Here is a 23,368-nt window from a genome sequence, read left to right as displayed (position 1 = left end):
GAGGTATGCTTGGGGTCATTGTCCATTTGGAAGACCCATTTGCGACTGAGCATTAACTTCCTGGCTGATGTCTTGAGATGTTGCTTCAATATATCCTCATAATTTTCCTTCCACATGATGCTATCTATTTTGTGAAGTGCACCAGTCCCTCCTGCAGCAAAGCATGCCCACCAGTCCCTCCTGCAGCAAAGCACGCCCACAACATGATGCTGCCACCCCCATGCTTCAAGGTTGGGATTGTGTTCTTCGGCTTGCAAGCCTCACCCTTTTTCCTCCATCACCCTTGATGGTCATTATGGCCAAACAGTTAAATTTTTGTTTCTTCAGACCAGAGGACCTTTCTCCAAAAAGTAAGATATTTGTCCCCATGTGCACTTGCAAACTGTATTCTGGCTTTTTTATGGTGGTTTTGGAGCAGTGGCTTCTTCCTTGCTGAGCAGCCTTTCAGGTTATGTCGATATAGGACTCGTATTACTGTGGATATAGATACTTGTCTATCTGTTTCCTCCAGCATCTTCACAAGGTCCTTTGCTGTTGTTCTGAGATTGATTTTCACTTTTTGCACCAAACTACATTCATCTCTAGGAGACAGAATGCTATCAGAAGCTAATTGGCTAATTGCCTAAAGTCTTGACATCATTTTCTGGAATTTTCCAAGCTGCTTAAAGGCACAGTTAACTTAGTGTATGTAAACTTCTGACCCACTGGAATTGTGATAGTTAAATGTGAAACAATCTGTCTGTAAACAATTGTTGGAAAAAGTACTCGTGTCATGCACAAAGTAGATGTCCTAAACGACTTGCTAAAACTATAGTTTGCTAATATGAAATCTGTGGAGTGGTTAAAAAATTAGTTTTAATGACTCCAACCTAAGTGTATGTAAACTTCTGACTTCAACTGTATCTACATATATCATTATATATAACTCCCGGTTTAGAAATAAAATAATTAAAAGAAAAAGATATATATTTTTCATAATTTCACTATACTAACTCAATGGTCTCCTTGTGCTTCAATGACTTAAATGAATTGAATAACTGACAGCAGTTGTTAGTCGGATAGGAAAACGATCACATTTATTCCAAAAAGGGCTACATGTGATCACAAACTCTTCACATAAAACATGTCAAAAAGTTTATTTTACAGCCTACAGAAACAATCACAAAAATCCAAATATTTACAAAAATACAGTACAGCTGAAAATATACACAAACAAATCAAAATTCTTCAAAAAAATTACCAGCAAATTTGTATGGTAAACTACACACAATATTTCCATCTTCTCTTATTATGATCATTTAAACTCTCAATTCATTATATAAACTTTTTCAAATGTAGCTGTGCTTAAAGTAAAAGAAAAATCCTGGCAGTACTTAAAAGTATAGCAAGATTATTTGGTGGTATCTACCACAGAAAATGTTAAAAAAAATTGGTGTTCTGTCAAATTACATTTGAGAAAACACAAAAGAAAACAAGTGAAATCATGAAAACACTTCATTTTCTGGGTGAAGAAAATGCAATCATACAATTAAAGCAACACTCAGTAATCTATTTGCACCACATGCAAATGTGTGCCATGTTAAACTCCTGAAGGGGCCACCAGACACGCTAACCCCCAATTCCAAGTAAAGCACATCACACGGATCCGAGTGCCAGAACTTTGTGAATGTATGTATAAATACCCCCAAAAGATCTTCAGTATAGACCTCAAATAATATACACAATAGAAGGTCATTTCTACGCATAACAAGTATTTTGGATAAACATCTGCTCAAATTGAACAGAGATCTCACTAATTTGATATATTTTTCACTTGTCAGGAGGCTGGATAGTCATTTAGAAAAAGGCTGGGAATACAAAACCACAAAAAGTCAGTTTGGGCTTTAATTTGTACTAATATCAATATAATTTGAATGTAATAATGCCACTGTATTGCAACAATGCAAATGCAAGTTGTTACAAGGTGTAACATGACAGATGAAGGTTTTCATTCATTTTATTTTATCCATCATCAGAGATAGTCCCCAGTTTGTGTTTGATTAAAATTCTACCACATATTGCATCATGATGAATGTTATACATTTTTTTTTAATGTACCAACAGTGCGTAGAAAGTATAATTTACTTGAGTATTTAGTTAACATCTACATAAATATTTGTGACCACAAAAAGAGGCACAAATATTTGTCTTGCACATAATGAGCTAACTTCTCAGAAGCTCTTAAATTAGGGTTGATATTTTCAAATCTTTTGCCAACAACCCAGTAAGTTACCCACACTTCCTCTACTGTTGCCAAAAGCAACAACAATATAGCTCATATTATATACTATATTTCCCTTTTAGGTCACACAGATTAGGTCGCACATTTTGAAGGCTTTAATGTCTTTGATTATTTTTATTTATAAGAAGTAACAGAAAAGTCTATAAGTTAGTTATAAAGCCCAACACAAAGTTGTAAGGCATTGTTATCAATTTAAGCACCAAAAAAGTTCACTAGTGCATTAGTCACCCTATAGAGATCCACTCAGAAAGAGTATGATTTGTGAGTAGAAACTTACGAGAGAATGGGAATATGCATTTTAACAGAAGTTTTGATATCTTTGAACTTTGATTCTAAACTTTGAATCATATAATGAGGAAAAACATTTTTGCTGTCAACACTGGTGGCATTACATCTTGGTTCTTGAAGGTCTACAGTATATTCCACACTTTTTTTTCACTCTTGAACTGTAATTTGACTTAAGCATGAATGCTTTGCAAGCAGCTGCTACATCTCATCAAGAAAGTGGAAGAGAACTCCTCCTTATAGAACACACTTTTACTGCCATCTAGTGTCAATTTCAGGAAAGACATTTAAAGGGATTGTTCAACCAAAAATGAAAATTCTGTTTTTATTTACTTCTTCTCATGTTGTTCCAAACCTGTAGTATTTTCTTTCCTCTGTGGATCACAAAAGGAGATGTTAGGCATAATGCTAGCCTCAGTCACCATTCACTTTCCAAATATGGGGGTTAAAAATGATGCAATGAAAGTGAATGGTGACTGAGGCATTCTGCCTAACTTCTCCTTTTATGTTCCACGGAAGAAAGTCATATGGGGTTTGGAACAACTTGAGGGTGAGTAAATGATTTTAGATGAACTATCCATTTAAATTCTCAAGCTTAATAATGTTTTGGAATGTTGAGCTCTCTCATAAAAAGTTGCAGTTATAAAAAAAATGCTTGTCTGTGGTCAGATGACTTTTATTCCAGTAAATGTGAAATCTTTCATGTTTGTTTGCCTACTTTTAGTTTGGAATGATGATTTTTCAGGGTTACCGGCACCTTGATTTTCAGGGATATTGAGGGTTACCAGCACCCTGCAATTCCATACAAAGCCTACTATGGCATTAAAAAGGAGTTCATGTCTCATATTTTATGTTTTAAAGTGTTATTCACAGTGTAGATTCTAATGTCGAGTCCAGTATATCATCTTGTTGACTGTTGCTTGTGGAATCACTGTCATAGCTTTCAGTGCCTGTGCAGTGAGCCGTCTCCTTCAGTCTCATTAACATATTCATCTGTGGTGATGGGAATATCTTCAAAGGGTTATTTAACATTCATGATGTTAATTTCAGTAGTTGATTCAACATGCATATTTGGTCACCAAAAGAATCATAGAAGTGAAAATAAACACGTATTCATAATTTATTCCCCTTATGTTGTTCCAAACCCATATGAATTTCTTTCTTCTATGAAACACAAAAGGAGAAAATTCTAAGGCAGAATGTTAGGCAGTCACCATTCACTTTCATTGTATGGGAAAACGATGCAATAAAAGTTCATGGTGACTGAGGCTGTCAGTCCCTAAAATTCTGCTTATCATCTCCTTTTGTGTTCCATGGAAGAAATTAATTATACAGGTTTGGAACAACATGAAGGGGAGTAAAGAATGACAGAATTTAAATTTTTGGGTGAACTATTCATTTGAGAGATTATTATCCTATTAATATTTTGCTCAATAATCTTAAGAAGTATTAAATAAATCTTACCAGGGGGTCTTCCCCTGATTTGCCCTGAGCAGGTTGCTTGCCTGGGCTGCTCTCTTGTGAGAGAGAGTAGCCATCGAACCCCACGTCCTCTGGCCTAAGGCGTAGTAGAGAATGCCACTCATGCTGCTGTGGACTGGCCACCCAAGGAAAACTCTCCATCACCCACTTAGCCGGGTCCTCCCACGCTGCCTTACGCCCATACATCTGCAGAACACACATGGACAACGTTCACTTAAAAAGCAGGCTTCAATTGCTTGCTTTAGAATGAAGATCATTGACCACGTTAACATGCACTTAAGAAACCGGTTTATTCCAGGGTTTTTTGCAGAAAACAGTATTCCAAAATGTCATGTTAACAAGAGGGCAGATTTTCTTACCCACTAAAGTGATTAAGAGAAAGTGGTTTTACACACCTGGGTTTAGCCAGGAGAACACGGCCTATGTGGCTATGTAAATGCATAAGCGCCATTGTTACAGGTTTTTAAACAGTGTGCATACAGTATGTGTGAACAGACCAGTAAACAAACATCACAGGATGGAGCCCAGCAACACAGGGAAAGAATTCAACATTTCTGGGAGTACAGTGGGAAAAGCACATACACTATAAAAAACTATAATTTTATACACATTAATGTAAAATAGCAGCTGCCCTTCTCGTTTGTGTATATGCGTTTGTACATTGGGGGAATCCCAGAGTTTGACATGAGGGAAACCCCACTATTGCAGCGCAATTCCACTGCAGGTCACAATAGAAAGTGAAGGAAACAAACACAGCAACATCTCTGTAATAACTGTAAATGAAGCGAAGCAACTGAGAATAAAATAGCGAAGTCTTCCTCGGATGCCATGTTTGTTATTTACAAGTGAAATTACGTTGCTATAGAGAGAGCTGCTTACTGACTGAGCCACATGTATACGGGAGTAATGATAGGTCTGGGTGAGACATTTTTTTAAGTAAATTTGTAACATTAATTCTCCTCCCTACCCAGTAGGGGGTGATATGTATGAAGAATATGAATCACCAAAAACAGAAGAATGTGAAAGTGAAGTGGAGATTGACTGAGCAGGGAGTAGAATTTATAGTAAAAAAGACTTAAATATTGATCTGTTTCTCACCCACACCTATCATATCGCTTCTGAAGATATGAATTTAACCACCAGAGTTGTTTATGTTGCCCTTAAGTAGATTTTGGAGCTTCAAAATTTTGCCACCCATTCACTTGCATTATATGGACCTACAGAGCTGAGATATTCTTCTAAAAATCTTTGTTTGTGTACAGCAGATGAAAGAAAGTCATAAACGTCTTGGATGGCATGAGGGTGTCAATGATGAGAGAATTTTCATAGTTGGGTGAACTAACACTTTAAGCAGCTTTCTTGCAATAAATGGCTTTCTGGTGTCCATGTAAACATAGTCAGTATTAGTATTGCAATTAATACTAGATATGAAGGAAGGCTCTCATACCTGTAACCCTTCTCTCACCGCCTCCAGCATATAGGGGATGATGGAGTAGTTCCATAAGTCAGTGAACCACACCCTTGAGCCCTCAACGTCCATCGGGCATGATAGAAAGAGCCGGGGCCCTGTGGTGGACAAAAGGCAGGATCATGTCTCACAAGATGCGATATATTAAAAGAAAATAGTTCAGAAGACTTGGAAATAACTTCAGAAGACATGGAATATGATTCACAAGTCACATGGGCTACTTTTATGATACTTTTTGGTCCTATCCACAGCTATTGTATTGAAAAGACCAGTTATTAATTAAAATATTTATTTTTGTATTCCGCATAAAGTAAAAAAAATGTTTGGTATGACATGATTAAATTGACAGAATTTTCATTTTTGGGTAAACTACCCCTGTCAACTTGGAAAAGTGTCATACATCAGATGAGTGAACGTATTTATAAAGACTCTACATTATATTGGACATATAAATAAATATGTTTATGAATGAGAAATATGTTTTTAGTTATATATTTATCTATTTGTTTGTTTATATTTTTAAGACTTTTAAGAGTCTGTACAAGTTCTAATCAGTAGTAGCGGAGACATTCTTGGCAGGCATTTGGTTGCTCCCATGTGATTGGCTGTGGCCTAACTCACCAATTGTGACATCAGAAGAACTGTGTGTTTCCAGAAAGCGGTTCAGATGAAGCCAGACACATGGGATCCACTCAATAATTTTAACTAGCTCCCCGTTCCTAACTCGACTGCTGATCTCTGTCTCTAGAAGCTTCCGCCGCAGGAACCGACCCAGAAAGCCTTTCACTGGTTCAGTATGATTGGCACATAAAACCCATCTGAAACAAAAAAAGGCCTTTTCACCTCTACACATGCAATGCTGAGTGGTAACGGATTGCAGGTAATCCTAATTACGTAACCAGATTAGAAAAAAAAATACTTTTAACTGCAAACTACATTATATTTTTAAATACTCGTAATCAGATTAAAGTTACTTTTTATGCATAGGTGTCATTTATGGGTGGGATGGGTGGGACATGTCATCCATTCATAAAATTACAGATACTGAAATGTAAAGATCTGGTGGATTTCAATATTGTTCAAATTATGTATAAAATATACAAGCATTTATTACCAAACAATTTACAAAATATGTTTGTCTTGAGAGAGAGTCATTATAATTTGGAAGGAATATGTATATTTAAGAAAAGTGGAGTTTGGATTGATCTGAAAAATAGATGTTTACAATGAAAGGACTGGAATTATGGAACAAGCTTAAAAATGTATTAAAATTGTGTGAAACAATTAATAAATTTAAGAGAATGTTTAAAATTTAGGTGTTAAAAAAGTATGAAAGACTAGGTTGGTAGGAACATTGTATAATGTATATATGTATATCTCTTTGTATAAATGTATATGTGTCAAATATAAAGCAAACAGTACATTTTGTAAAGTTTGATTCAAATGAATTATTTGTTAGGGTGAAGTAAAATTTATAAATGTTACATTTAACTCTCGTTATCTTTTCGTTTATATTTTCTTTGTTTTCTTTGTAGGAGTTGTGAATTTGACTGTAAATGGAAAAATGGAAAGAGAGTATATAAAATAAGAAATGAAAAAATTAACTTTGGTTTCAGCCTATTCCTTTTCATCCATTAAAAAAAAAAAAAGAAAGAAAAAAAAGAAGATGCTAGGTTGATTGCAAAATTGAAATGTATAAATGCTGAAATAAAAATAAATTCAATGTCCCTCCAGGCCGTGGCCAATTTCGTCCCTACCACTTTTTGAAATTACTTTCGCCAGGTTAGTGTCTCTTGCAGAAGAAACATTGGCAGTTCTTGAGCAGGAGTTTCCATCTCGTTTGTGTGTGTTATAATAAGCAGCTATCTGGCGCTGGAATGTGTTATTTTGAATATTATGATCAGTGCTCGTTGCGGCTTTTATAAGTGGGGTTGAGTGACAGGCGACAGCGGCAATGTTCTTTTGTGTATACAGACATGCGCTCTACTCGCTCCACTGTTCCGTAGCTCTTGTACAGTTAAATCACCAAGCAAAATGCAAACACATGTGTCCCGATTCATGATATACTGTACATCCAAAGATGTACGGATGTAATTTTGGTTTATTACAATAAAATGTATACTAGGGCGTATTAGAACCGGGGAAAAAAACGTAACCCCTAGACCAATCAGTCATCATATATAGAAATGTGTTGATCCATGTATTTATCCATAGACTAACAAAATCCCTGGACCAACAGTTGCAGATATAGGGATAAAGTTATTTATGTGAAATATTTATATCGAGTGCTTGAATTGGTCATCAAGAATGACTATTTATTAAAAAAGTAAAAGATTATTTGAAATATCTGTGCATAACCTAAATAAAATTAATGTAACCGGCACCACCCTAAACTGTCCCACTGTCCCCACCACTTTTTAAAACAAAGTGACACCCTTGTTTTTTATAGATAACATGATTAACTATTAATCAGGCAACAGCAGTAAATTGTTCATAATTTATTGATTCCCCTAATTCGTCTTCTTTTTTTATCTTTATTTATTTTTTGTATGATTTTTAAAATCTTTTCATTCTAAATCAGCCTAACGCTGATATAAGTTTATGTCTTCAAATCTTGTATTTGTTGCAATAAAGAATGGAAAATGTTTTCTTGCTATTTTTACTTTTATGTCAAAATGGTACAAGACTATTCTACAGGAAGGCATGTGATATCAAATAAACAGTTAAATCAGAAGTAACCCAAAAGTAATCAGATTAGATTACCTAAAACATGTAATCCAAGAGATTAAATTTCAGATTACAATTTTAACCATGTCAATTGTAATAAGTAGCAGATTACAATTAAAAGTAATCTATCCAGCACTGTTTGACAGTTCAGCAAAAGTTTCGGAGAAATGCATGATTGGATACTTGAGGTGTCCTCTTGTGGAGACTGACGGTATAGCAACCACCATTTATAATGCATTTATGCACTTTAAAAAATAATGTTCTTACTGAGGATTTTTGTTTTGTTTTCAACATCCTTAAAACAATATAAATTTACTTGAGAAGCAAAATGACATTAGATAACAAGCACTGTTTTCATAGAAATCTAACAACATTTAGAAAAGGTTTATGCTTAAAACAAGAAAATGGGGAAAGAAAAAAGTGCTACATTTATCATGTTTTAAGGATGTTTAGATATTTTTACTGGAAAACAAGAAAACGATTTGGTTTTTCTCTTTTTGTGCTTGCTCTTCAAAAGTTTAAATGGCTTATCATGCTGTATCAATACAATTGCACACACATAAACAATGCATGAATTTTGGCAGAATTAGCCTACACCATAAATGCAATGAAATGGTACCTGAAATTATGATGAAGCTGTAGATTTGGAGTGGATGGTGTGGTTTGATTCATGGTTCCAATTATATAAGGGCTGTGAGAAAGCAATTCAATTTATCCATTAGCATGAAACAAAAAAAGGCTTTCAGCATTTGTACACTTTGCACCATTGGGATGAACTGTCAGGCGTATTGCTCACCACTGGTGGTGCTTGCAGTTAAGCAGGCCATTGAACATCTCGCCCAGTGAACTGACATGGTGCAGGTTGTCTAGTATGAGAACCACAGACATGTCCACAGCCTGTACACTGCTTTTACACTGCTCGGCCAGATTGGACAAATACTGCTTCAGTTCCTGTATTAAATCATACACACTGTCCATTATTACTGAAACCCTCAAATTTACTGTATGCTCAAAGGTAAACTTTTTTTTAGATTTGTCCCTTGTGTATATATAAAAAAAAAAGAAAGAACAAAAACATGGTTACAGTAATGCACTTGAAATGGAAGAGAATGGGGCACGACCATAAATATTAAAATATACACAGTTTCAAAAGTATAGCCACAAGACATCAACATTATACGTGTTAACAAGATTTTAGCGTGGTAAAATCAGAGATTTAACGGCACTGACGTTTACCATTGTTAACATGTATAATGTTTACATACTGTGGCTATACTTTGGAAACAGTGTTTATTGTAATGTTAATGGACTGGCCCCACCATTCACTTACATTGTAAGTGCCTTACTGTAACTGTGATTTTTACTTTTTTATTTTATTTTTTTATAAACGAGGGATGAGTCAAAATTATTTTTTGTGGTAATCTACATTATGGCACAAATGCTGTCATTTGATATTAATTTGTTTTGAACCCGGAACACTCCTGTTATTAAATACGACTTTACTGAGCTAAATGGTTCTACTGACCTTAGTCGTTTTGTTATCTACATTGAAGGTAGCGATGGCTTGGTGTTCCAGCTGCTTTCCTTCTTTAAGGACCATGTATTCAGCTAGTCTGTTAGCCAGAAAGCTCTTCCCAGTACCAGAGGGCCCTGAAAAGATGATTCGTCTGTGCTCCTCGAGTTGAGAGATGTATCGCTGCAAAACAGGCTTTGGAATGAGCGTCTCAAACGCCAAACTGTCCAGGCTATCGTTGGACGAGTCTGCAGAGGGAGATTTTAATCATTGGTATGAATATTCAAGGAGAAAATCTGCACAGGTTCTTGTTCAGTTCTGTATGAGAACTACAAAAGATCTGTGTCACTATCAATGTATGCATCTTCATGTGCATCTCCTCATAGCACCATATTACATGTGAAAATTTCTAAGAAAGCTAGAAGAACTAGTTCAGTATCTTCTTAATACCTTTCAACTGGACAGAGATGGTATTACTTTCACCCACAAGATAACCACATGGCAGAAGTTCTGGTGTATCTGCATCACTAGTGCGATGAACATCTCCAATGCTGTACCCCATCACACTGTCAGTGTTCAAACCCAGCTGAGTGACAGGGTCCACGCAGATGATGTATTCCTATTGAAGTGACAAATGTTTAGCAAACGTAAAAGATATTTATCATTAGATACACAGTAAAAAAGTTTTCCCGTTTCTAAAAATCCTTAAAACGAGATCAATTTACTTGAAAGACAACACTGTATCGGATATTTAGACTTGTTTTCAGACAATGTATCTAGCATAAACAAGTAAAAAGAAAAGAAAAAAAGGGAGAAAATCTGCTAGTACAGTAAGACAAAATACACTTATTTTCAAGATATATTCTCTGAAAATAAGTCTAAATATCTTAGACAATTTTGCTTCTCAAGTAAATGTATCTTGTTTTTAATAAGATAAAAACACTCAATTTTTTTTTTTTTTGCAGTGTAACAGATGAACTGTCTCAGTTAAGGCTATGAACCTTAAAGAGGCGTCTGACTACGCCATCTAGGACGTCCCACTTGGTTTTTCCACTGACTCCAATGCAGCCCAGCAAGAACTGGCAAGGTCTGCACTCCTGCCAAAAACAGAACAAAGAGGTGCTTGAAGAAAAACTGATGTAAACAACAAATTATCTTTGCTAATGGAACTTATTAATCAATGGAAAGAAACACCTTGAGTCTTACCTCTTTCAATTCTGGATCTTTCTCTAGACTGACCATAACTTTAACATGTTGGCCCTCTTTCCAGGAACTTCCATCTCCACTGTCCTCCAACAACATATCTAAAAGCCAGCACATAATGCAAGAGTTTATAATGCTTGAAAAGATTTTTAAAAACTATAAATACACTCCTTAAATAGTCTTTCATACCAAGGCTGGTGGATTCTGTGAGGCTCAGTTGAGAGGACAGTCCTACAGATGAAGGGGAGATGGACATCTGAGAAGGAACTCTGCTAGTGCTGCCCCTGCTCTCTATCTTTAATCGATCATTCTCCACTTTCAGCCTCTCAATCTCAATCTGTCAGTATAAAATTAATTGAGTGACACCTCCGCATAATTAAGCAATCCACAATTGATGTTGTGTTTAAAAAGATGCTCACTTGCATGCGATTCATGGATTCGCGCAGCTGGTCCAGTTGGTGGGCAGAGCTGAGAGCTTCCAACCTGATGTCTGTCAGTTTCATTTCTTTATCGCGTAGTTCACTGCGTAAATGCATGACTGTTTCTGCCTCGCTGTCCGTGCATTCGGATATCCTGTATAAAAAGATATATAATATGAAACAAAAAAGGAAAACAAAAATGATTTCTTTGAAATGCGTCAGTAAAAAAACCCCGAAAGGAAATCAAAAATGGTTGCTCTGAAATGCATCAGTTAAAAGCAAAAAAGGAAAACAAAAATGATTGCTTTAAAATGCATCAGTAAAAAAAATGTAATAAATTGAAATAAAAAAATGATTGCTTTGAAATGCATCACTAAAAACCAAACAAATAGGAACAAAACCAAAAAAAAATAAAAAAAACGTCTTTAGCTTAGTAAATTATTTTGTGTTTTGGAAAAATCACAAACCATCAGATAATGATTAGCCTGAAAGTAAATTTTCCATCAATGCACTGTGGAAGTCAAGCACATGATGGCATTCATTTAACTGTATTGCAGCACTACTTAATTATTAATGAATCAGGGCACACATTTTTTTCAGTAGTTAAGTGGGATAGGTGGAATAAGTGGAACTGGATGAATAAGTGTTGAAAGGCAAAACTGCAGTCATTAGTTAAACATCAACACATTGCTTTGTGTTTTGGGAGCTGATCATCAGAGATTATTTAATTTCGGTATTGTTGTGCCATTCTCTATTACCGTGCCAGAGAGGCAGACCTCATGGACTTGCTGCTACAGCTCCAGCCAAGCCCGTGTGCAGGCAGGGAGGACAGATGAGGACTATGAACATACACATATATGAACCATAAGAGAAACTCAGAGTGCTGCATGTTGCATAGGACATTTCTAAAGTGCTATATCCAACAGTGCCATTCACATTAAGAGTTACTCTATAGCAACATAAAGTTTAGGTGTGGGTCAAACAAACCTTTCAGTTTATAAAAGGGGATTATTTTCCAAAAACTCAACCCAATCCTAGACTAAATCACATTGTAAATGGTGCTTGTCTGCTTAATCCATCCTCTGGCCAAGAGGTTTCCAGAAAAAACAATTCTTTAGTAAATTCTGCTTAGAGGTCTGCTACCTAATCTAAGCCCAATGGGACCTGAAAAACTGTTGAGTCAGGGTTGGTGTTACATGTATTAATTTGGGTGTGTTTGGGTTCTCTGGCTTTACTAACAGGTGAAAAGGGTGAGTGGAAGAAAGAAGAAGAGAGAGGTACTTACAGGGAGCTGGAGTTGGAGTTGCGTATCATCGATGAGGAGGCCGTCGAGCCGTTATACGGCAGTTTGGGAGAAGACGGCAGAGAGGAATCCGTCATCTCCTCAATGTCAGATTGAGAGGAGGCTGATTTGGGAGACTTTTTCTTTCCAAAAGCCTGTTTAATGGAGCTCCGCAGCTGTGAGGAAGGAAACAAAGATTTTACTATGAACCCTTCAACATTGTGTGTTTGCAATGACTGCCATTCCTTTTTTTTTAAAGTGGACATTAAAGCAGAAACTGAGCTTGGTTTGAAGATTTTTATCAAATCTTACCTCATACACCTGTACCATAACATGAAAGCACAGGGGAAAATCAGAAAAAAATAAAAAATAAAAAATAAAAATAAAAATAAAAATTTAACACATCAAGTTTAACTGAAAACACAACCAGTTCTAACAGTCAGTCGAGTATACGGTATAGTCAGAAAAATGCTTTTGGATCCAGTTTATGATAATCATGATACATTTTTAAAGGAGCACACAGTAAAATTGTGTTTTTGTTTTTTTTGTGTGTACAACATTTTAAACATATTTTACAAAAATACTCATGTACTATTACTTTTTCTTTCTATGTAGAAGCTAAGCAATTAGCAAAAGAAAAAGCCAACAGCCGACTTCTAAATGCTACAGAAGGGCTCCAAATATTCTAGCACTACACAAATGGAAAACGTTAGGAAGAAATTAAATTAAAAATTAAACAATCTTTTGTACTTTATCTTTGGTCTAGACATTTCCTCGACTACTGTACCTGAACAAGAGTAGCTTCAGGCCATGATCTACATGCTAGTGACTGTCAACATCTTTATACACACTAGCCCAAAAACAACACCACAACAACAAGGACAGCAGAGCATACATATTTATCCTGTACTTTCCCTCCAACACATGACCCATCCTGAATGCAAGAAGACAAAGGAATTTATGAAATTGCTGAATTAAACTTTTATTCTACACTTTAGAAACCTAAGGCCAACTATCAATCAACCCAGAATTGTTTCAACACTGTTTACTGCACTTGACAAGGACAGAGTGATTCAGGAAAATGTATTGAATAATGGCATTATGGTGAATTAAACGAACAGTTCACCCAAAAATGAAAATTCTCTCATCATTTTACTCACCCTCATGCCATCCCAGATGTGTATGACTTTCTTTCTTCTGCAGAAAACAAAGATTTTTAGAAAAATATTTAAGCTCTGTAGGTCCTCACAATGCAAGTGAATGGTGACAAAAAATTAAGTTAAAAAATGCACATAAAGGCAGCATAAAAGTAATCCATACGACTCCAGTGGTTAAATCTATATCTTCAGAAGCAATATGATATGGTGTGGGTGAAAAAATTTTAAGTCCTTTTTTATTTTAAATTCTCATCCCTTCCCAGTAGGTGGCGATATGCACGAAGAATGTGAATAGTCAAAAACAAAAGAAGAAGAATTTGAAGGTGGAGATTGATAGGAAAAAAGGACTTAAATATTGATCTGGTTCTCACCCACACCTATCATATCGCTTCTGAAGATATGGATTTAACCACTGGACACAAATGGATTACTTTTATGCTGCCTTTGTGCTTTTGGAGCTTTAAAATTTTGAAAATATCCATTCACTTGCATTGTGAGGACCTGCAGAGCTGAAATACTCTTCTAAATATCTTTGTTTGTCTTCAGCAGAAAAAAGAAAGTCATCCACATCTGGGATGGCATGAGGGTAAGTAAATGATGAGATCATTTTAATTTAATTTAATTTTTGGTTGAACTATCCCTTTAATATTGTGTTTTTGTTTGTCACATGCAGCAACAGAGAAAGTCAATAAGTTACCACAATGGAATGTGACACATTTTCTTTAATATGGTATTTATTCACCTTTCCTCCTACGCATGTAGACTGACAACAGACATTGTGAGAGTCAGCACATCAAACATCAGCACTGTCAAAATACGTACATTAAAAATGGATAAACCAATGTAGGCCAACTAATCCCATCTAGCATTAAAAGGATAGTTCACCCAAAGCAGAAATTTCATTTACTTATTGTGATGTTGTTCCAAAACCTGTATTATTTTCTTTCCTCTGTTGAGCACAAAATGACTTTTTTTTACATGGACACCAGAAAGACGTTTATTGCAAGAAAGCTGCTTAAGGCTCGAAATTGGCATGTGCATTTACATGAGCTGTGTTCACTGCTTTCTCTTTACTTCCGTATACATTCAGCTCGGTCAGTAAGCTGCTTTCTCCACAGCAACGTAATTTCCCACTTGTGACACGCAATAAACACGCTTGGGTAAATAACAAACATGGCATCTGAGGAAGACTTCGCTATTTTATTCTCTTTTGCTTTGCTTTATTTGCATTTATTTCAGAGTTTCCTTCATTTTCAATCGTGACCTGCAGCTGAATTGTGCTGCAAAAGTGGGGTTTTCCTCTTACGTCAAAGCCCGGGATTCCCCCAATGTAGGAGCTAAAACACAAACATGAGGGACAGTTGATATTTTACATTGGTGTGTATAAATGGGTATAGTTTTTAGTGTATGTGCTTTTCCCATTGTACTCCCAGAAATGTTGAATTCTTTCCGCTGTGTTGAATTGTTGTTGGGCTCCATCCTATGACATTTGTTATCCGGTCTGTTCACACACACATGCACTCCTCAAAAACCTGTCACAATGCCGCTTATGCGTTTACATAGCTACATAGTCTGCGTTCTCCTGGAGAAACCCAGGTGTTAAACAGCTTTCTCTTAATCACTTGAGCGGCATAAAAAAATAGGCCTTCTTGTTTACGTGACGCTTCAGAACACCACTTTCTGCAAAAACCCTGGAGTAAACCAGAGTGCATGTAAATGTGGTCAATGAGATATTAGTTGGAATGTTAGCCTTAGTCCACCACTCATTTGCATTGCATTCTGCCTAACGTGTTCCAAGGAGAAAAGAAAGTTGTAAATATTTGGAACAACATGAGCATCAGTAAATGATGACAGAATTTTAATTTTGGGAGAAATATTCCTTTAAAATACATTCAAATACAGTAAACAGAGTTCAACATGCTCAATCTTTGAGAGAACAATCATTTATGAGAAGAGAAGGTATTTTTGGGAGATGTGATTGCATTGGAAAGAGGTTGTGGAAGACTCACCCAGTTTTTCTTCTTCTTGTTGTTCTTAGTGTCAAGCTCCAGGTTGCTGCCAATGCTGGAGTGGCTGGTGGCGCTGGTCATGCTAGAGACACTGTCTGAGGAGGGCTGCCTGTGGATCTGCAAATCTCGCTGGGATTGAGATGATCCATTAATGGAGTCTAGAGAGACTGAGGGAGTGGAAGAGAAGATGAGAGAGAATATAAAAAAATGAAAAGGAATCATGTAGCATAAATCAGGCAATAAATGTGATGGTACTGTTTATTTTATGGTACTTATCCAAATGTTTGTACCTTTACGATTTGGGTCTGGTGTGTTAATGACTCCATTTATGGTGGACTGAGTTACTGTGTTCTGCTTTTTAAGGAGCTCAATGGTTTTCCTTAACTCACTCAGCTCTGTTTCCTGCAGAAAAGCATGCAGTGATGTTAACACTCTGGGAAATCTAACCCTCCACCTAACTCTAGGTCTAGGTGAATTTGTATATTGTTGGGACTTTCTTAAACCTAACCTTATCCCTAGCCCCAAAAAACACCTCTTTTTGTATTTTAGATGCTAAATTTGTATTTAGATCCTTTATGAAGCTATTTTCCTCGCAAAGATGTCATTCATCCATAGACCCATCAATCCATCCATCCATATTATATCTATTAAATATTTTTCCAAATGAAGACATCCCTGGATGTGCCCATAGTGAGGTTTTGTCAGATTTAATTAGTCCATTTTTTCCCTAAAGTACACACAGAAACACACATTTACCTTTTGTTCTGCTGTCGTTGTCAGGCCCTGCAGCCGGATGGTCATGTTTCCTAAGCTTTGCTCAAAAGCTGCCACAAGGTGAGCCTGAAGACGAACACAATTTCACTCAAAAAATAATTACGTTTTATTTAACAAAGCAAAATGTAAAAAATGCCATAAAATGGACAACAACCTCAAACCTCAAATTAAACCTGATGTTGCACAGCTAACTAAAGTATTGGGTTGCAACTTGTCAGTAATGCATCCCAAAGTGCCAACTATGTCCGTGCGACTGGACTCTCTGATAAAGACATGCTGTGGCATGAACTTCTAAATCCAGCATCTAGAATATAGAGAAGCCGGCACGAGCCCTATTAATTTCCACTGCCAAATTGAAGACCTCAAGCCCCACTGTATGCAAAATTAAGGAAGAGGGAAATAAATATATATATACATTTCATGTTAAAATGTAGTAGATTATTAGATTGATAAGGGCTAGAAGTGAAACAAGACATTTTTCCTTCACTTTCAACTGCATGTGAGATGCTTCGTAATAATATGACACAATGCATACAAAACATACCCCTATAGGTTACTTGATTAACCTTTTCGAGTATGTATCTGGAAAACCACAACTTCAAAAAAGCAGCTACACATTGTAACTCATCACTTTCAGTCACACAACATGTTCATAAAAGAACAGGAGATGAATTAAGAGGCCAAACCAACAAGCAAAATCTTCAAACTAATGAGAAGCACCACAAACTCCCTCAAGGTAACAAAACAAAACAAAAACAAAAAACAAAACAAAACAAAACAAAACAAAAAACACCTAATCACACCAAATCAAAAAAGCAAAACACCAAATCAAACCAAACCCAAAAGCAAAACAGCAAAAACAAAACAAAAACCACAAAAACACAACACTAAATAGACAAAGAATGCAAAGAGCAAGCATTAGGGGAACACAGTAGCAAGACTGAGATCTTGTAGCCAAAATCTGCTCTGCCCACCTCACTAACTTCCCGTTTCCTCCATTTGTTCTGGTTCTGCGAGCCGAAACCGTGGCTTTTGCTGCGTCTAAGGGACTTTGGCTTAGTCCTCTTATGGACCCTCTTCAGAGATGGGTACTGATTCAGAGTGTGCCAAATCACTGGATCAGGTTGACTGGAGTTAGCCTTGCCTTTCAACATCTCTGTTGTTTCTCTATGGTGGAAAATGTTAATCGCAGACTGAGACACTTAGTACGATGTGTTCCTCAGATTTCTGCTCTGATGAAGCTGCCAAGAATGAGCAACTACACTCACACATAACACAACAAGCATATCCGACACTGCAACATGAGCTGATAATCTAGACAAGAGACTTGATTTGAGTGACTTCCATTGGAGGGAGTCAGGGGTTTGTGTTTGGGCATGTACGGCTTTAAACGATAATGATGCTTAATAAAGCCCCCACTAAGTGTTCATGTCCAAGCAAGGTAGCATTCAGAGCATTCTGTGTTTTGTGTGTGTTTGTAGATGTTAAATGCTTTGATAAGTCTCCCAGAAGGGCAGAACCCTCCAGCTTTGTTATGAAGCCTGTATGGGAGCTGATGGATAGATAGGGGCTTGAGGATGTGACGATTCATTAGCCTGTGTTGGCCCGATACAGGCCGTCATGTTTGTTTGTACTTAGCAAATAATTCCTCTTCATGGTGTATCACACACACCCCATTACACATCATTTAGTGCGCTGCAAGCTGCTGGTAAAATTTCAAAACACTAAACCAAAAGCTAACTGAATCACTCTATAAACAGCTGCTTAAGTTGTACAAAACTCAAAACTACACCACAATTCAAAATCCAATATGATGCAGTTCTATAAATAATACCCACATACAGTATTTAACAACTCAATAACCTCCAAAGCCAATAGCAATATAAGTGCATTCGAACCACTAGCAATGTATAATGCTCATAGTACACAAGACTCCCTAGATAGCATACACATGTCTCCAACCTGTCTATTCGATGTGTTTTCCTCTGAAATTTTACATTTTTGAAGAGTCTGCTCATGTGCAATTCATTGCTACAGTGTTCCCTGTTGGATTTTAAAACTCAGCAAATTGTTTTTGTGATGTAATGTATATAATTTAGAATGTAAGTGAATGAAAAATTTATTAAAAACTGATATTGATATTTAAGGATTTTGAACTAGAATGAGAACAGTGAAAGGAAATAATGGTTTCAGTGTATTAGAAATATATTATGGGTTATCATGTCAAAGCAACTGTGCCATGTCTGCTTATGTTTTTTTTAACTCACGTTTGCACTGAGCTGTGTTGTGAGAGCTGAGACTTTCTCTTGAGATGCATCCAATTCTCTCCGCAGCTTACGAATCTAAACACACATTAAATTAAATTCATCAAACACAAGCCATGTTGCTATAAGCTGGCTTTTGATGCTAATTTTGCTTCTAATATAATGACAAGAGGAGAGACTGTCCCTTGATCAGCATGAAAGGGAAACTTTGCTTGTAGACATAAGATTACAGAGATTAAAGAGTAGCGATCAAGGACAGTAACTTCAAGATCACCATAACAAACAGGGAGATGTTGAAAACTTTAAACAGAGTTACATATTGTAATAGTGTGTTTAAGTTACAAACCAATTGATAAAAACAGTGTTTGGGCAGTGTACAAGCTCAAATGTGTAACACACTCAACAATTTACATTATATGAAATGAAAAGACGGTGCTCTTACCTCCGTCTGAGCCTTTTCCTCTGGCTAGGAATGGAAGAAGAAGATACATATGTTTAATTAAGGCTTTTTTAACTATTCTAATAAGTGAACGAACAACATCAAGTTAACCCTGCAAGCTAAAGAGTTTGCACAAACAAGCTGCACCACTAAATCAGCTCTGGGGTGTTCAGCTAAACCCTGATTTTATTAAAATTAAAACTTTTTCACAAGCAAATCTGTACAAGGTCTCGTTGAGGTAACTTACAAGCCAGCATTCTCATTTTAGAGTGCATTTTAATGGAAAAGCGTACAAAATGAATCATCATATTTGGCCTGCTTTCCTGTATGAGTGTAAAAGTTACAGTAAATTTGTCAACTTTTAGATACAGTGCATCCGGAAAGTATTCACAGCGCTTCACTTTTTCTACATTTTATGTTACAGCCTTATTCCAGAATGGATTAAATTCATTATTTTCCTCAAAATTCTACAAACAATATCCCATAATGACAACGTGAAAGAAGTTTGTTTGAAATCTTTGCAAATTTATTAAAAATAAAAAACGAAATAAAATCACATGTACATAAGTATTCACAGCCTTTGCCACGACACTCAAAATTGAGCTCAGGTGCATCCTGTTTCCACTGATCATCCTTGAGATGTTTCTACAACTTGATTGGAGTCCACCTGTGGTAAATTCAGTTGATTGGACATGAGTTGGAAAGGCACACACCTGTTTATATAAGGTTCCACAGTTATCAGTGCATGTCAGAGCACAAACCAAGCCATGAAGTCCAAGGAATTGTCTGCAGACCTCCGAGACAGGATTGTATCGAGGCACAGATCTGGGGAAGGGTACAGAAAAATTTCTGCAGCACTGAAGGTCCCAATGAGCACAGTGGCCTCCATCATCCGTAAATGGAGGAAGTTTGGAACCACCAGGACTCTTCCAAGAGCTGGCCGCCCGGCCAATCTGAGCGATCGGGGGAGAAGGGCCTTAGTCAGGGAGGTGACCAAGAACCCGATGGTCATTCTGACAGAGCTCCAGCATTTCTCTGTGGAGAGAGGAGAACCTTCCAGAACAACAACCATCTCTGCAGCACTCCACCAATCAGGCCTGTATGGTAGAGTGGCCAGACGGAAGCCACTCCTCAGTAAGAGGCACATGACAGCCCGCCTGGAGTCTGCCAAAAGGCACCTGAAGGACTCTCAGACTGTGAGAAACAAAGATTGAACTCTTTGGCCTGAATGGCAAGCGTCATGTCTGGAGGAAACCAGGCACTGCTCATCACCTGGCCAATACCATCCCTACAGTGAAGCATGGTGGTGGCAGCATCATGCTGTGGGGATGTTTTTCAGCGGCAGGAAATGGGAGACTAGTCAGGATCGAGGGAGAGATGAATGCAGCAATGTACAGAGACATCCTTGATGAAAACCTGCTCAAGAGCGCTCTGGACCTCAGACTGGGGCGAAGGTTCATCTTCCAACAGGACAACGAACCTAAGCACACAGCCAAGATAACAAACGAGTGGCTACGGGACAACTCTGTAAATGTCCTTGAGTGGCCCAGCCAGAGCCCAGACTTTAACCCGATTGAACATCTCTGGAGAGATCTGAAAATGGCTGTGCACCGACGCTCACCATCCAACCTGATGGAGCTTGAGAGGTCCTGCAAAGAAGAATGGGAGAAACTGCCCAAAAATAGGTGTGCCAAGCTTGTAGCATCATACTCAAAGACTTGAGGCTGTAATTAGTGCCAAAGGTGCTTCAACAAAGTATTGAGCAAAGGCTGTGAATACTTATGTACATGTGATTTTTTTGTTTTTTTTGTTTTTTATTTTTGATAAATTTGCAAAGATTTCAAACAAACTTCTTTCACATTGTCATTATGGGGTATTGTTTGTAGAATTTTGAGGAAAATAATGAATTTAATCAATTTTGGAATAAGGCTGTAACATAACAAAATGTGGAAAAAGTGAAGCGCTGTGAATACTTTCCGGATGCACTGTATACCCAAGCCCAAATGGCCTGAAAACTACAGACATAGACTGAACAAAAACTAATTCTAATTTTATTTGATGGGCTTTTTAAAGTTGATTATGTGTCAAAAACCTAGTTAGGTTAGAGTTTGCTGTATCTCGAAACCCTTGACTCACCGTTGAGTAAACTGAAGATGCACTGGATACCAGCGACAAAGATGAGCCATGAACTGAGGAGAAAAGGAAAATAACTTCTACTTAAACCATTTTTTCAGGTATCATTCAGTAACATGAGTTATTGCAAATAATAAATATGCAAGTAAAAGGATAAACTAGCCCATGCTGAAAAGAAATTTTGAAATGCTTTAAAACTAGTTTGCTGGTAGAGTAAAGGTATAAGCATGTCAATTTATTGTGTGTAAAAATCATTTTGTGGATGAAAGGGCATTCAACTTGCCATTACAATACATGGTTCTAAATCCCTTTCACCACACTACATACTGTACTTACAAAGAATTATGAGTTAATGTCTTCCTTTCATTGTTTTCTAAATGAAGAAATAACTATGTCAAGTGGTACCTAAACTAAACTGCCTTTAAGGCTGCAACATTTAATTATAAAAAGTGATCAGCCCATTATGACTAATCTCAAGGAACAATGATTTCTTCACTGTCCAGGGAAGCTGCTTAAGAGGAAATTTTTACCTATGACAAAAAGCCCCTTGTGAACTTTAGGTTTATTAAGTTGTTTTGAAGGCAAACAGGCCAATGCTCTGGAAGTGAATTACTTGGAACTCAAATTTCTAGTAAAGTTTTTTAAATGATGAAAAGGAAGCTGTGATGATGCAGCAACATTCACTAGCAAAATTGTACTACTATGTTTTTTGGATTATATTTACATTATATAATTTGTTAATACTTAACAATAAGGTTCTATTTCTTAACATTAGTTAATGCATCATAATAGGTATCATAAACTTAAACTGAATAATACCTTTTATTACAATATTTATTAATCTTGGTTAATGTACATTTTTAAATATACACATAATTGTTCATTGTTAGTTCATGTTAGAATAAGGATATGCATCAGTAGTGCAATCAACAACTGTGTTCTTTTTACAAGCCTGAACAGCACTGCTGACTGTAATTCTATCTTAAGCTCATGGGCACATTGAAATCAACACAATCACTACCTTAAAAAGGCATGAATTATAAAGAGAAAGAGAGAGACAAATGGAAAGAAAGCACAAGAGAGCCTTGGGACAAGTGGTGAAGTGCCAAGGCAGGCGAGTTAATCATCAAATCAAGTTAAAGGCTGCAAGGCCAAGAAAGCCATTCTTTGTTTGTTTATGCTTTGGTGCAAGGACACTCGTTACAGTATGACATATTCAAAAGCCCTAACCATTAATGACAACAATCATTTGGTTATTAGCAGAGAAGAACAATTCAGGTCTATTTGGTCTTTGGTACAAACATGATGTTATGGATTGGAGTCATGTTGGTTTATTTTGATAGGAGACAGATAAGCTAACACATTCAAAAACTAGATGGCACTCATTTAAATCAGTTTTAGTCTTGGTATGTGCAAGAACAATATGTACGATATATTCCACTAAAGTTTCCCACACCTTTGACCAATGAATTTCCATGATTTTCAATTACTTTCCCATGATTTTTCCAGTTATTTGTGATAACTGTACAGGGATTTAAAAATAATAATAATCAATAAATAATAATAGTCATCTAATGCAATTTCTAGCCAATAAAATATTTTAGAGTTTAATGTAACCAAAAAAAAAAAAAACATAGATTAACAATAGAAATTTCAATTACTTTTCCATGACTTTTTAAAAAATGTAATTAATTTTCATGACTTTTCTAGGCCTGGATATCACAGATTTCAAATTCTCTGATAACTCCAGGACTGTGGGAATGAATCAGTCAAATCCGACCAAAATCACTCACCGAAAGCACAAAAACTTGCACTTAATTAAGAAAATATTAAGTCATTACAATAAATTATAAGTATCATAGTTTGTAAGACAGTATCTACAGTAGCTATAAATGTTGACGCTTAAAGCTTAAAGGATAACAACATTCTTAA

The 23,368-nt window shown here is 36.5% G+C and overlaps 1 protein-coding gene across 2 annotated transcripts in view; it reads right to left on the bottom strand.

The window, feature by feature from the left end:
* Positions 1-1,059: 1,059 nt before the first annotated feature.
* The window catches only part of LOC127437629 (neuron navigator 2-like), a 78,061-nt gene continuing 55,752 nt past the window's right edge, over positions 1,060-23,368 (bottom strand). For both annotated transcript variants that reach the window (XM_051692662.1, XM_051692663.1), the window contains exons 12-31: positions 21,440-21,492; positions 19,307-19,330; positions 18,868-18,942; positions 16,583-16,666; positions 16,117-16,228; positions 15,827-15,993; positions 12,664-12,836; positions 12,137-12,217; positions 11,379-11,532; positions 11,149-11,296; positions 10,963-11,060; positions 10,758-10,853; positions 10,207-10,375; positions 9,769-10,004; positions 9,040-9,194; positions 8,863-8,934; positions 6,138-6,334; positions 5,496-5,614; positions 4,031-4,234; positions 1,060-3,577 (exon numbers count right to left, since the gene is read on the bottom strand). In XM_051692662.1, the coding sequence (XP_051548622.1) occupies positions 3,434-3,577; positions 4,031-4,234; positions 5,496-5,614; positions 6,138-6,334; positions 8,863-8,934; positions 9,040-9,194; positions 9,769-10,004; positions 10,207-10,375; positions 10,758-10,853; positions 10,963-11,060; positions 11,149-11,296; positions 11,379-11,532; positions 12,137-12,217; positions 12,664-12,836; positions 15,827-15,993; positions 16,117-16,228; positions 16,583-16,666; positions 18,868-18,942; positions 19,307-19,330; positions 21,440-21,492 (2,561 nt within the window). In that variant the 3' untranslated portion in view covers positions 1,060-3,433. The remainder of the gene's footprint in view (positions 3,578-4,030; positions 4,235-5,495; positions 5,615-6,137; positions 6,335-8,862; positions 8,935-9,039; positions 9,195-9,768; positions 10,005-10,206; positions 10,376-10,757; positions 10,854-10,962; positions 11,061-11,148; positions 11,297-11,378; positions 11,533-12,136; positions 12,218-12,663; positions 12,837-15,826; positions 15,994-16,116; positions 16,229-16,582; positions 16,667-18,867; positions 18,943-19,306; positions 19,331-21,439; positions 21,493-23,368) is intronic.

This window comes from Myxocyprinus asiaticus, chromosome 48, assembly GCF_019703515.2.
Source record: "Myxocyprinus asiaticus isolate MX2 ecotype Aquarium Trade chromosome 48, UBuf_Myxa_2, whole genome shotgun sequence".
Taxonomy (NCBI): domain Eukaryota; kingdom Metazoa; phylum Chordata; class Actinopteri; order Cypriniformes; family Catostomidae; genus Myxocyprinus; species Myxocyprinus asiaticus.
This window is presented reverse-complemented; position numbering and strand designations above follow the sequence as displayed.